General features: G+C 47.8%; 1 protein-coding gene across 1 annotated transcript in view; it reads left to right on the top strand.

Moving 5' to 3' along the window:
- The window catches only part of Chd1l (chromodomain helicase DNA binding protein 1 like), a 58,079-nt gene extending 43,918 nt beyond the window's left edge, over window positions 1-14,161 (top strand). The window contains 8 exon segments of the mRNA XM_028854075.2: window positions 1,586-1,734; window positions 3,095-3,258; window positions 3,988-4,193; window positions 5,227-5,325; window positions 7,817-7,887; window positions 10,182-10,296; window positions 10,844-10,952; window positions 12,297-14,161. Coding sequence (XP_028709908.2) covers window positions 1,586-1,734; window positions 3,095-3,258; window positions 3,988-4,193; window positions 5,227-5,325; window positions 7,817-7,887; window positions 10,182-10,296; window positions 10,844-10,952; window positions 12,297-12,375 — 992 coding nt within the window. The 3' untranslated portion in view covers window positions 12,376-14,161.
- The last annotated feature ends 774 nt before the right edge of the window (window positions 14,162-14,935 follow it).

The raw sequence follows: 14,935 nt of genomic DNA, 5'->3' as shown, positions 1-14,935 counted from the left end.
TCCCTAACTGATTTTGCTGCTGTTATGAATTGTAGTGTAAGTATCTGATATGGAGGAGATTTGATAGGCAACCCCTTGGGGGAGGGTCGCCACCCACAGGTGGAGAACCACAGGTCTAGGGGGTGGTTTCAGCCTCCCCTTGGCCGCAGGGTGAGGGAGCACGATTTGAAATAGCATCAGTGGATGGGAAAGACTAGTTGTTAGCACAACTCCCGTGAAAACCCCACACGCGACTGGTTTCTCTTGAATGCCAGGGTTTTTGAAAGGCACCTTTATGCTAGACGTTAGAATTTCATGGTGTATGTAGCTACATATGTCGATGGTGTTTTGACACTTCTCAGATCTCTATTTTCTTTTCCACTTGTTGATGGAGCATCTCATTGAAAGCCCCCTGCTGATTTAATTAGCAAATGCCAATTAGAATTACAGCTGGTTAGAGTTCGGTACAAGTGTGAAGCAATTGATCTCCTGGGAATGAAAATGTTTTGCTTTCATACTCTCCAGAGAAAACATACTTATAGCTAACTTCACAATGCTCTGGAAACACATTACTTGGTCACGTGTGCTCTTACGAGCATTCCAGTTTCTGATTATTCTCATCTCTCTGTGGGTGCTGATCACAGATGCTTCTCACTTGATTCCTGATCTGGGCTGTTCACCCAGCCTCACTGAGCCTCTGTCTTTCTCTGTAAATGGCCTTACACATGTGTGTGCTTTCCAGTTCCCAGCACCCATGTTGGGTAATTGACAACCGTGTGTAGCTTCAGCTGGCTCTGGGGGGTTTGACACCTTCTCCTGGTACCCACGGGCGCTATACTCATACGTACAAACCCACACCCAGACACATACATGGATACACATAATTCAAAATAAAAATAAAATCCTCAAAACCAAAACAGAGTGATCACACAGCATGAGTGAGGTTCAAGAATGTTTTCTGTGCTTTTCTGTGTACCGTCAGTCATGACTGACCAAAGCACTCTGGCCTCAGAATCCGAACCCTCCTTCCTCATTCAGTCGCGGGAACCGAGGACGCCTCCACCCCTGTGCAAGCTCAGCCGGCCGGGGAGCCGGGGAGCAGGGGGAGCCGGGAGGGTGCGGCGTGGGGGCTGCGGCACTCTAAACGCAGGGATCGTTTCTGCGACGCCTCGTTTCCTCAGACGATGTGCCATTTGTTTCTCTAGCATAGGAAAGCGGGGAGCGGGCTGAATACCCAATGTGTGCTTGACATTAAAAAGTGGGATTTATTGCGGAGTCTTGAAGTCAGTGAGATTTGTGCCAAGGAGCAGGAGGGGATAAATGCGTGGCTGAAGTCTCAGCAGGGTGAAGGGATTCTCCAGTCATGGGTCATCAAGGATGGACCCCCCGGGTTATGAACCACGTTCTGTCCTATGAAAAGAGGACGCACAGGACTCCTATGCAGAACCAAAGGTGTTCCTGACAGGAATGAGGCACTGTGGTGATAGGCTGGGCTTGGCTCATTTTTAGAGTATGGCCATTTCCTTGTTCACCTTCATGGCTGCTTTGAATGGCATGAATTCGTCTTCCTGTGTCTGACAGCCTTTCTTTGGTTTTGTGTTTTTAGAAGACCATATGTACTTATTTGAAGGTAAAGATTATTCTAAAGAGCCCAGCAAGGAAGACAGAACGTCATTTGAACAGCTGGTGAATCTTCAGAAAACTCTTCTAGAGAAACCGAGTCACGGGGGCCGCTCCCTCCGAAATAAAGGCAGCGTAAGTGATGTTGCATTTCTATAAAACCATAAACCCTTCCAAGCTGTTACCCTAAGAAAACAGAGAGCGATGCTGGGTCACTTGGTTCTCTTAGGCTGGGCTGTTAAGAAACAAGTATGTGTTGACTGAATATAACAAGTGAACTGAACTTCATGTAAAAAACGGTGAAATGTTCTAAAAGTATTGGTCAGGCCGGAGCGGGCTGGAGAGATGGCTCCCTGGCCAGGAGCCAGTACTGTTCTCAAGAGGACCCAGATTCCCAGCACCTGCATGGCAGCTCACATTCTTCTGTCACTCCAGGTCTGGGGGAGCAACCCTCTTCTGACCTCCTGCACACACGGCGCCCATACATATATGCAAGTAAAGCACTCGTACACATAAAATATAAGACAAAATCTTTAAAAGACATCAGGGGACTGGCAGGATGGTTCAGTAGGGAGAGCAGCTGCTGTGCAAGCCTGACAGAGTTCGATTCCCAGAACCCGTTAGAGGGGAGAATTGACCTCCATACTTATGCCTTGGCATTCATTCTCATTCTCTCTCTCTCTCTCTCTCTCTCTCTCTCTCTCTCTCTCTCACACACACACACAAATAATAAATAAAAACTAATTTCAAAAAAAGCATTAAGAAATCGAGCATAGTGGTACATGCCTGTAATCCCAGTACTTGGGAACTGGAGGCAGGAGGTTCAGTAGTTCAAGACCAGACTAGCTCCATACCAATTTCAAGGCTAGCCTGGGCTACATGAGATCCTGTCTCCAAACATACGTTAAGAAGGTGAGTATATTACATGACTTCATGTGAGTAAAAGCATCTCTCGGTCCTCTAAGCCACCCCTGTGGGGATCACGTTGTTATGAGAAAATACCATGTCTGCTCTTGGCATTCATCATAATTAAGAGGATGGCAGTCATAGTGGCACAGGATACCCCAGAGCCTGGCATTCCATATATGTCCTCTAGAGCTGTCATTAAGTCCTGAGGCTGCAGAAACCGACCTGTTTCAAAGGGAATCATACGATGCATTTGTAGAAAGAGTTCCATTAAAACGGTTTAAACTAAAAATGGCTTCCCACGAGCTATGACTTCAGTCAAGGAAGGAAGGTTATCTGGGAGTACCTTGATCCTCGTGACGGGATCGTGAACGCCTCTGCCGGCCTCGGCAGTGCACTGGCTGAGTCTAGTGGCCAGGGTGCCTGTGAGGCGTGAACCAGTAACTGACGGCGCCTCACCGTCAGTGCCCGGCACACAGGCAGTGTGGCGATGTGGTGTTTCTCTTGCTTCTGCAGGGGGCTTTGGGTGAAGCTTGCGGAGGAGCAGGCAGGCCCGGGCCGTCCTGACTGGGGGTCTTCATCTCCCAAGGTTCTAATCCCAGGCCTGGCCGAAGGGCCCCTCAAAAGGAAGAAGATTCTGAGCCCGGAAGAGCTGGAGGACAGGCAGAAGAAAAGACAGGAGGCAGCAGCCAAGAGAAAGAGACTAATGGAGGAGAGGAAGAAGGCAAGGGAGGAGGCTGAACACAGGAGGAAGTGCGTCTGCCGCGTACCAGGCCGGGAGGGAGGAGACGGGGGGGGGGGGGGGGAGTGGCTGGGCGGGGGGTCCCTGTTGCTAAGGTCTTGGGTCGTGAGTCCACAGCTGACATGGCTTTAAAGCCAGAAACCCGTGATTTTCACTCTGGCAGTTCTTCCTGGAGTCAGAGTGTAATTCGAAAGATTAAATGTTTACATTTAGTCCTCAGGGCCAAGGTGAAGATGCATTCTGTTAAACAAGAATTTATTATTTATTTGTTTATTTATTTATTGTGTGTGTGTGTGTGTGCCGTGCTCATACACACACACACACACACACACACACACACACGGAGGTCAGAGGACAACTTGCCAGAGCGTCTTCTCTCCCTTCACCCTGTGGGTTCCTGGGATTGAACTCGGGTGCTCAGGCTCTGAGGCAAAGCACCCTTACCCGCTGAGCCGTCTCACTGGCCCTGAAACAGGAATTTTAGAAGATTTTATTGTAGCTGTGTGACGAGGAGCCATTTATTTGAACGGTCCCTCTCAGGTGTGTCCTTACAGACAGACACTTGGTGGCTTCTTGTTGGGAGTGTGGTCGGGAGGCAGTGAGGCCAGTCAGAAACTTGGCTCGTTACACTTAAGTAGACAACTTCGGTAGGGGGAGGTGCTGTTCAGTTCCACTTGTCACTGCCTGTGGATAGACGGCCCAGGGGGTCATTAACTGCCTCCCTCTCTGGTCTGGTGAAGGATGGCCTGGTGGGAATCCAACAGCTACCAGTCCTGCTGCCTGCCCTCGGAGGACAGCGAGCTGGAGGACCTTGAGGATGGAGAAGACGAGACTTGTGGCCAGCTAGATGCTGAAGACCCAGACTCAACCTCCATCAAGTATGTTAGCGGCGACGTCACCCACCCACAGGCTGGCGCAGAGGATGCTGTCATTGTGCACTGTGTAGGTACGAAAAGTGGGCTGGGGCCCTGGGGACATCTTGCCTCTGTGATGCCAGGAAGTTGGAAGGACGAGGCGAAATGTGACCTAAGAGTGATGATCCCAGTGCAGCATCCATTTGCTCAAGGGCATGGCCCTTTGCCGTGAGACTTGACGCTGTCCTTTAGTGGGCTGAATTATCCAACCTCCTTGGGCCGAAACTTCCTTACTCATATGGGCTCTTGGTATCAGCTTTATCCTCTGCACGGCATATTTAAGGCGGTGAGATGAGGTGACATTTGGAAAATAAGTACATCCCGTGAGGAAAAGCAAAACTCCAAGTGTGCTCTTCCTTGAGACCGTCACGCTTTTACCTCCTTCACCTGGAATCCTCTTTCCCCAACAACCACGCTGAGCGCTGTGCAGATGTCTGCTTCTCAGAGTGCTCTTCCCTGCCTCCTGGGCAAAGCAGCCGCCATCATTATTTTCTATCTTATTCTATCCTGTTCTCCTTTGTCGAGCATTCTGTCACCCGACATGATAACATGTATTTGTTTATTTGTCTATCTCATTGCATGAGAAAATTAGCATTTCATGGAGCAGAGACTTTTGTTTTTTTGTTCACTGGTATAAGCCTGGTGCTCAGAACGGCGCTTGACATGAAAGATGTACGAGCCAAGGGGTGTAGAATAAATGAGTATAAATACCAGGTTTAACCAGCGGTGCTAGTTCCAGCTTGGACTGAGCCCTGCTTCTCCTCCTCCTTCCTGTGTATGGAGTGTGCACTGTGGCCTTCCCAGCGGCCACTCCGCTATGTCCGTCCACTCTGTTCTTCATCCCGCATCTCACCTCCAGCCGCTACAGAGGCACCAGGGCTTCTGCTCTTTCGGAACACTTCATTTCTGAGATTCCTGTGTTGACCCTTCCTGGCACAAGGGCCCAGTCTACCTTCTAGAATATTCCTAGGAGATTAGACAGAGCCTGTTGGTGTGCCTTTGGTTTTCTGAGTTGTGGACTGGGCATGCCTGCTGTAGACGGACACTTTCTCTCTCTCCCGTCAGATGATTCTGGCCGCTGGGGCAGAGGTGGCTTATTCACAGCTCTGGAAGCACGATCCGCCGAGCCAAGGAAAGTGTATGAGCTGGCTGGGAAAATGAAAGGTAAGAGACGGAGCGGGTCCAGGGCGGCATGGGACAGGAGAGGACACTTAGAACCCTGCATGGGATGGGTTAGCAGGCACCGCAGGACAGGGACGAGCCAGCCGGAGCCTGGCTTCCGCCGCCACTGTCACTGTGAGGCAGATCTCCCTGAGTGTCTATTTTCTCGTCCATAATGTATAGCTAACTTTCCCCATCTTCTTTGGGGGCTGTAATAAGGATAGTGGATTCAAGTGTTCTCCCTGAAGATTGTGTCCCTGTTCACCGAACCGACCGTCCCCATAGAGGAACACCGTACCCAGTGGAGACGCTTTGAAACTGTTCACGACAGCTCAGGGGAAAGAGGGTGTCTTTTGAGGTCACCACAGCCAGGACTACCACACTCCCTGAAGGCAGAAGCAAGGTTGTTTGAGGACAGGGGGGTCTTGTTGAACAGTGTTAGCCTTTGGCACCAGGGCAGGAAAAGGCCTTTTCTTTTCAGTGCGGCAGTCTCAGTGCGGCAGGTGAGTGGAAGTTCCTGTGCTCCCTCCGGAGGTGGCCGAGGGGGGAGGGCTCTGCTGGGAGGATCGAACACCTGCCAGAGTTCTCAGGGTCTGTAGGGGTCCAGCTCCTGCTTCTGCCCAATTCTGTAGGGTAGGAAGGAAGGGGTACACAGACAGAGCGAGTACCAGCTCTAGAGACATGGACTGTTGAGAGAAGTCATTCCAGATCTGGCCTCTGATCTGGCAGCTGGAAAAGCAGAGAACCTGGGAGAGTGGAGTGAGAGGTGTGGATGGAGGAGTCCCTGTGCGAAGTCCTGCATTGTAATCATGAGGAAGAAATGAGATCGCAGATGATGGAGCCTGGGGAACATCCATGTAGTCACTGAGGCAGGAAGAGCAAACAGATTGTTAGAGAAAAGAGGGAACTTGAGAATGTAAAGGGAACTTTTGATGTAAAGGTTGAGTAGACCTTATCTAAAATGCTTGGGACCACAAGTGTTTTAAATTTCAGATTTCTAAAAGAATTTGGAATATTTGCATTGACATTATGAATCTGTGGGTTTGGGATCTGAGTCTGAATACAAGATTTGTTTATGTTTCACATGCATCTAATAAGCAACACAAAGGTAATTTCATACAATGTTTTTAAGGCACCCATCACATGAGGTCAGGTGGGCAACTTTCTACTTTGGTATCAGGTGAGAATCTGAGTTCAAAACTCAGATGTTGGCGCACTTTGAATTTTGGATTTCTAATTAGAGATACCCACTTTGTACAAGAAAAGAGAGGGTGTGAAGAAGGCAGAGAGATCCACAGTATGGAGACACTGAAGTAAAAGTGAGGACTGGGAATAGCTGCTGGATCTCACCCTTTTCAGTGGCCACATTCCCTTGACCATTTGGAGGCATGGGAAGACTCCATGGCGGCTGCACAGACTTACAGTATGATGGCCCGTGGACTGTGCCGTCATCTCTCAAGAGGGATTGGCACAGGGCCCAGCAGAGCAGATGAGCCTTCGCTAGCGCCACCAGGGACAGCTCAGGAGGGTGGTCGGACTCACATTGTTGGAGAGAGGTGGCAGGAGAGTTCCCAAGAGTCCTTTTTTGTTTGTTTGTTTGTTTTGTTTTGTTTTTTGGTTTTTTTTTTAATCTTTGTCACACCATTCCCAACACCTAGTGGCTGAAGGATCTAGGCAGTTACACAGCCCCACACAGCCCAGGGTAGAGCCGCTGTCCAAGGAGGAGAGGAAAGTTACATTTTAAAAGGAAGCTTAGCCACATCCTAGAGACCATCCAGAGGTAGTCCGCTGGTTTGGGAAATCTGATTGGGAGAACGGTACAGCAGGGCTTCAGGTGTTTTAGATGCCTTAAAAGATTAGGGTATGTGGGATATTTATCATTTTGTTTCATCATTTTTTGTTTGAACAGAAAATATAAACTGGGTCTGTAGAGCACAGAACTAAATTGGCCCATTTGTCTAGAGCACCAGCTTGGTCTGATTTGGATGATAGGGAAATAAATATATAGATAGAAATGGTGAGGGCGGCCTTTGAGTGATTGAAGACAAGCAGGAGACTCCTAAGGAACCTCAAGCTCAGGACTCCCCTACCCTATTCCTCTGCCTTTTGGAGTCGCCATGATGGCCACGGCGCACTAGGCTGGTAACCACGTATGGGGCCCGCCGAGTTTGGAGAACATGAAAATGCAGGAAGGCAGGAGCTGAGTCCCGGGCTAAGATGAGGACAGGTCAGGAGACAGAACAGCTGTGAAAATTCCGAGGGAGGTGGAGTGCAAAACCAAGTAGGTGCACGCCCAAAGTCCTGGCACTGGGGAAGTCGAGGCAGGAGGATTGCTGCGAGTTCAAGGATAGCCTGAGCTACAGAGTGAGATCGTATTTCAAAAGGCAAGAAAATAACAAAAAATGTGATTGGATTGAGAAAGTGAACACATAAGCAAGATTCAGAATAGCCCTTCGGGAACTTAATGGTCTTCTGTCTCTCTTTCAAACCTCAGACTTGAGTTTGGGAGGTGTCCTTTTATTTCCTATTGATGATAAAGAGTCACGAGGCAAAGGACAAGATTTGGTAAGTAAGAAACTGTCACATATCAGAACCAAAGCTTGGCTCATAACAGCTTCCCTTAAACCTCTCCTGGTGTGTGTGTGTGTGTGTGTGTGTGTGTGTGTGTGTGTGTGTGTGTGTGTGTGTGTGTGTGTCCGTGTGTCCCCATCAAGTGCTCACTGCCCAGCCTCTGTAGCAGCCCAGTAGTTTGGTAGGGCTGCCACACCCATGGCACGGACCGGGTGGCTTCAGCCCTGGAAACACTGCGAGTGTCGCTGGAGACGGCGTGACCACGTGGGGCAGCGGTGCGTTGGGCTTTTCTTGTCGGCTTGTACATGACCAGCCACCTCCTCGTGTCACCGCGTGTCTTTCTTCTGTGTGTGCACATCTCTGATGTCTCTGTGTCCTAGTTTCTTCATGTGTGTGTGTTTGCACACGCATGTGGAGGCTAGAGACGAACCTCACATGGCAGTTCTCAGGGGCCACCCACCTTGTTTGCTTGAGACTGGGTCTCTGTCCTGGAGCTCACCAGCAAGCCTTGGATCCAGCTGTCTTCAGCTCCCCAGTTTTGGGATTCCAAGTGCATGCCACTACACCCAGCTTTGTATGTGGGTTCAGGGGATGAACTCGGGTCCTTGTACCTGAGAGACAAGCACTTTCCTGCCCGAGCTGTCCTCCTTGTCTCAAGTTTTCCCCCCAGCCTCCAAAGTTTCCTCTTCAAAGTGCAAGTGTAAGCTTGGATTAGGGCCCAACCTCGTTTTTACGTAATCTCATAAAGACTTTGTCCATATGTCGTCACAACTTAGGTCCCAAGGGTTTGATGCTTCAACGTAGCCATTGCGGGAGGGACACAATCCACCCACAACAGGCAGGTAGGCAGGCCACTCTGCACATCATTTCCAGCGCCTCAGGGCTCCCTTCCGTTACAGTCCCGAAACACCACCCTGCTCTCTCCCTGGCCTAAACAGCAGGCCCTTCACGTACAGGCATTCCTATGTTTTAATCATTTGTGTAAATTTATTATTACATTTTTACTTATTTTGTGCTGTGTGTGTGTGTGTGTGTGTGTGTGTGTGTGTGTGTGTGTGTGCGTGCTTGTCTGTACCCATGTGTGTTGGTTTAGAGGACAACTTGCAGGGGTCTGTTCTCTCTTTCCATCCTGTGGGTCTGAGGGATCAAACTCTGGTCACAGGCCTGGCCGCCAGCCCCTTCTGGTCACAGGCCTGGCCGCCAGCCCCTTCTGTTTCTGTTCATTCTTTTTATCATTAGCCACACAGTGCTGGCTCATAGAATATGCTCGAAAACATTTCCTGAGTAGAATAGAAAATAGGATGCAAGATTCTGAAGGTTCATCATTTGTGTTTATACAAAAAATGTGTGTGAAGGATTACACTTTCTAGCCGGCGGAACACAGGAAGCAGCCCACCCCTCCCCTGCTTTGCATCTTAAGTATTTCCTGCGTGCCTGTCATTTGGAGTATCTGTAGTGAGTTCTATTTTTTACCACATCCACCTGATTGTCTCTGAGGCCCAAATCCATATTTGAATTTCGAGCCAGATCATTGCTATCTTAGAAAAGAGTTAGAAACTGAGGCCGAGAGAAGCTCACACTCAAATACCTGGTGGTCTCTGTGGCTAACAGCAAAGTGTTTCCTGTTTCTTCTCTCGGTAATTTCTAAAACGCTGCACAAAGTGGGCAGAGAGGGATTCTGTGTCTGTGCACAAGAAACAGCATCCAGGGACTCAAGCTGGCAGCTGTGAATGTGGCAGTGTAGGTCACTGGCCCAGCCTGCCCCGGGCCCTGGGTTTAATCCCTACCCAGAACTGCAAAAGAAAGCAGGGTGCTCACAGTGAACAGCAGCATGCGTGGGGGACCCTATTGCTTTGCCTCAGCAGTTCCCTTGAGGACCTCTGGGGGGTGTTGGGGGCACCGTCTTTACAGGCTGTTAGGACAGAGATGGATAACTCTGTCCTGGGGGTGTGGAGCTGATGAGCACCAGGTAGAGGGCTGAAATATAGAACTCCTGACATCATGTCAGCCGAGATTCCGAACAGTTCTCTTTTCCCTGGAGAACGTTTAGGAGAGTCCACATCTCTGAACCTACCTTAAAACCAGGAATAGAAGCCTTTATAAGTTACCACGAAATCATATGGGCCAGTCCCTTCGTACAGTGTAGGATACTGGTGCCCAGGCAGCATCCAGAGGAACAGAGCTCAGCCCGGGGCCTCACTGACGTCTGTCTCCTGTGTGGCCAGCTCACCTGCTGGCAGTGTGACTGCCCGCTACCCTGTCAGTTGTCCACTGCTTGTTCTTTCTAGTTGGCCTTGATGGTGGCTCAGCACCGCGATCGCGCCAATGTCCTGTCTGGCATCAAGATGGCGGCCCTAGAAGAGGGCCTCAAGAAGGTGTTTTTAGCAGCAAAGAAGAAGAAAGGTAAGCCCTTCCCTCTGCTCAGGATGAGAAGAATTTCTGTCCTGTGTGCTGTGACTTTTGAAGGGAGGCGAGAAACGTGAAGACTCCCCTGGTTTGCACAGTAAACGCAAACCACATCATTTTGTGTTCACAGATTCCTTTCCTTGTGTACCGTGTCCGTCCAGTGGGCACTGTTCTCATTGTACAGATGAGGAGGCGCTCCTCAGCCTCCTTGACACATATTGCAACTGACAGTTCTTTTCTGAAAGAGTTTACTGTCTCAGCCTAGTGTATCTCAGTGTTGGTGGAATTTCTTGACTTTTTGGAGAATTTATGCTTGTTTTAATTGATGATTCACCCATCAGTCATAATCTATGTCCATCATATCTACTTACTTCTAGAACCTGTGGGTCTTTGTCCCCCACAGAAAATCTTACTTTCTCCCTCTTTCATTTCCTCCCCAGAACATTTTTGACATTGTAATTGTACACATTTCATGAGGCCATCAGTAATTATTTTCTTCTGTATATATTTTCCACTGATTATCATAATCTTTTCTTTTCAATAGCAAGTGTTCATCTTCCACGCATTGGACATGCTACAAAGGGTTTTAACTGGTACGGCACTGAAAGACTTATTCGGAAACATTTGGCCGCAAGAGGCATCCCAACTTACATGTATCCTTTGTGGTCTGGAAAGTGTGTTCTTCAACCAAGGGGGAAACTGTGCTGGAGTTTAGTAACAGTGTTCTCTAGTCCGCATTCTTCACTCTGTCCCTCTTCAGTGAGACCCAGCTAAGAGGTACTTTACAGCTTGTATAATCTAGAGTACACACCCAAGGAAATAAATACACCCAAGCATTTCTAGATGCCTAGAAGTAGATTAAGATAAGGCTTAGCAGATAAAGATGCTCTATGCCAAGATGGCCTGAGCTCAATCCCCAGAATCCACATAGTTGAAGGAGAGAACTGATTCCTGCAAGTTGTCTTCTGACCTGCGCATGCACGCATGCACGCACGCGCGCGCGCGCGCACACACACACACAAATAAATACACTTAATTTTTTTTTTCCATTTAAAAAGGATATATGGTAGCTGGGTATGGTGGCGCACACCTTTAATCCCAGCACTCAGGAGGCAGAGGCGGGGGCGGATCTCTGTGAGTTCGAGGCCATCCTGGTCTACAAAGTCAGTTCCAGGACAGCCAGGGCTACACAGAGAGACCCTGCCTTGAACAATAACAATGATGATGATAAAAGGAGAGCGGGAGAGCTAACTGAAAAACTGCCGTTTGGTGACATCTTTTCTTGTCACTTCTCTCGAGACCCTTCAGGTCTGTGGTGGAGGCCGAATTTGAAGACCTTCATTATGTTCACTACGCTAAGTTAACTGAGACAAGTGAAGTCTTTTATCCTAGAGCCTTGGACGTGTTCTTCTTTGTGTTTTGTTTTAACTGTGGTGCTGGGGATTGAACTTGGGTCTTACACGTGCTAGGAAGGCTCACTTCCACTGAGCTACACCCCTGCTTCTTTCTGAAGTACTCTTAAGAGGCAGTGTGAAATCCATTGTGAACTTCAAGTCCCCATTTACATTTGCTAGACTGATCGTTTTTCTCAAGACCTGGCTCTAGAGGTCAGCATTTTTGAACTGTAAACTAAACTGCGTCCAAAATGGCTAGAAACAGCAGAATTAACCTCCAGGCTCTAATGTACAGAAACCGTATCTTTTTACCTAGGTCCTTACTGAATTATGTACTCTCCGTGTGGTCTCAAAAGCATTTATGTCCCTATAAAACCTTAATACAGAAGTCACGTTTTATGTGCTTGCACAATGTCAAGAATTTTAGTAGACCACATAACAATGACAGTCACAAGTTCTAACAACAGCAGAGTGTTTCTAATATGAAGAGAAGGGGTTAAGACACAGGACCTCCACAGTGTTTGCAGGGATTACCTGAGAACTAGTAGTCGGGTAAAGCTGAGTTAGAGCGATGAGCTGTGTCTTCCTTAAACATCTTTGCAGATACTACTTCCCTAGAAGCAAGGCTGCTGCCTGCCATTCACAGTCTGCATCCCCCTCCTCAGCACCGCCGGTTCCGTGACAGTCAGCCCCGCATTGGATCCAGTTTTCAGCAACCAGCTAGTAAATTCATGCCCCAGAGTGACTGTTAGTTTTCAGGAACCAAGGCTGTCCTCGGCTGGGTTCCCTGCTCTGGAACCCTGAGATGGTCTTTTCTGAATTCTTATTTTGTTCCCCTGGAATTGTTACTGTGATCCAGTACCTGTAATACAGGAATGCACAGCTTATTTGGGGAAGCCCGTTGACTTCAGATTGCATAACTCTGTATAATAATAAATTTTCTATCATTAATAGTTACATTGGTTCCCCCCCCCTGGATTTAGTTTTCTTACCCTCCACCAGACTGATTTATAAAAGGAAGGGCTGGCTGTGTGGTTAAGAACCGAGTAATGACAGGACAGGGCAGCCCTGGGGGAAAGAAACCACTTCAGCCAACTCAGGCCTTCAGAGACAACAGTGGGGTGAGGACGGGCTCCTCACCCCTACCAGAGGCATTCTCCTGCTCTTCTTTGCACTGCTCAGTAGAGGGCTCTTGACGAAAGCCCATTGGCCTTGGGGCCTGTCCAGTGTGACTATAGAACACCCTGAGGATATCCTTCCCTCTGCCTCCAAATCCAGTGCTGTTTCAGTGTGCAGCTGATCGCTGGCACCGCATGACCTGGGAATGGTACTGGAGAAGGCCTGGGCCGGAGAACCACTGGAACAGGAATCCTGGAGGGAAGGCCACGTCAGCTGTGGTTCACCACACCTTACATGTGAAGTCTCGGCCTCGGACAGCTGTCTTCAAGCTAAGAATGGACTCACGCTAGGTGTCCGGAAGTGAATGGGTGAAGAAAATGTGGTACATTACATGAATAGAACATTATTCAGCCATAAAGAAGAATGAAATTTTACCATTTTCTGCAGAGTGGATGGAACTGGAGATCATTGTAGTACATAAACAGTACCCAAGAAGATAAGCAGCGCATTGTTCTCTGTCAGGGTAGAAGCTACAGAACACCAGTCTAAAAGTAGAAGAGTGTTTACAGACATGAGGGTATATGCAGCTAAATTTGGTCAGTACACCCAACATACATGTATGTAAAAGCACACTGAATCCCGCTAACATGTCAGCTAATGTGTGTTGCATTAAAAACAAAACAAAACAAAACAACAAAATACCTCTATGTATTTCTCATAAATGTAAGAAAGACCACCTACCCAAATTATGGCCAAATCAAATCAAGTTTTATTTGTGTACATAGGAGCTGGCCAGTGGTTGTCTCCCCTAAGAAGATGGATGGAGTTCAAGAGATGAGCCAGTTTCTCAAACCCCTTTTATAGGGTAACACTGCAGGGTGGGGGATTTTGTAAGCAAGGTGGTTACAGAAGCAAGACCAGGCAGTTAGGAAAGTCTCTCCTGGTATAATGGGTATAGAGTGTGTCTGGGAACAGATGGTCCTGGGGAGTGGATTTATAGTCACACTGCCGGCTCAAAGTAGGTCAGACTCCAGGAAACAGAAACCTAAGTGAGCTAGAGTATCAAAATGCTCCTGACTACAGCAGAGACAGGCTGGTTCTCGTCTTTCTTGTAGGGCTCCTGACTACAGCATGGAGACAGGCTGGTTCTCGGGATGCCTTGTCAGTATATAATAAGCACATCAGTATAGCAACTAGTTCCTTGCTTAGGAACTAAGGACTTTGGAAAAGATCCTCATTCATTCATTTTCCATATCACACGAAACCGTTTGAGACACCCAGATGTTTGTTGAATTATTATGGAAATGATCACATGTATGAGAAAAGTATTAGACATCTGCCATGACTAATAGACTGGAAATAGCTTAAACACTTAATAAAACCTGAAAAATATAGAAACTTGACATTTTTTGTGATCCCCTAACTAGCAACAGCCACTTAAAACTTTTCGATGTGTTTCACAAACATCAACAGCATTAAAGTGAAGATTCACAATCATGCTAAAAATAGATAGCCAGTCAACGCAATCATAACAGGTCATAACAGAAAATGTCGCTGGTTACCAGGTAAATCTTAGGTGAAATCTCATTCCAGGAAGAAAAGATCCTTAAAACCAAGGACCTTCACCAGCCAGAAAGTGAGTCACCATTCCTTTATCCTGAAGACTACACACCTAAGTTGAATCTTTCCCATTAAAAACTTTTTAATTACAAAATTTAAAAAAAAAACATTAATTTCTCATTTCCTTTCCAGTAATATGCCAATTACATGTTCTCCATATTCAGTTTTCATTACACACACACACACACACACACACACACACACACACGCAAAAACAGACATACACACATACATACTCGTAGACACACATACATACACACTCCCACATTCTCATGCACACATGCATGAACACATTCACATGTACTCACACACATATGCACACATACACTTATACACACACCCATGCAGTCGCACACTCCTTGTGTACACAGGTTTTCCTTTTTTTTTTTGCTCCCCCGAGAGAATCAGTAGAGAGGATACCAGTGACTTGTGACTCACCGAGTCCAGAGAGTGTTTAATCTGAGGGTTTCACCATGACCTCCCAGGAGACCTTCTGAGGGTGA

The sequence above is a fragment of the Peromyscus leucopus genome, chromosome 6, assembly GCF_004664715.2.
Source record: "Peromyscus leucopus breed LL Stock chromosome 6, UCI_PerLeu_2.1, whole genome shotgun sequence".
NCBI classification, from domain to species: domain Eukaryota; kingdom Metazoa; phylum Chordata; class Mammalia; order Rodentia; family Cricetidae; genus Peromyscus; species Peromyscus leucopus.
Note: the sequence above shows the minus strand (reverse complement) of the source record. Positions and strands in the feature narration are given on the sequence as shown.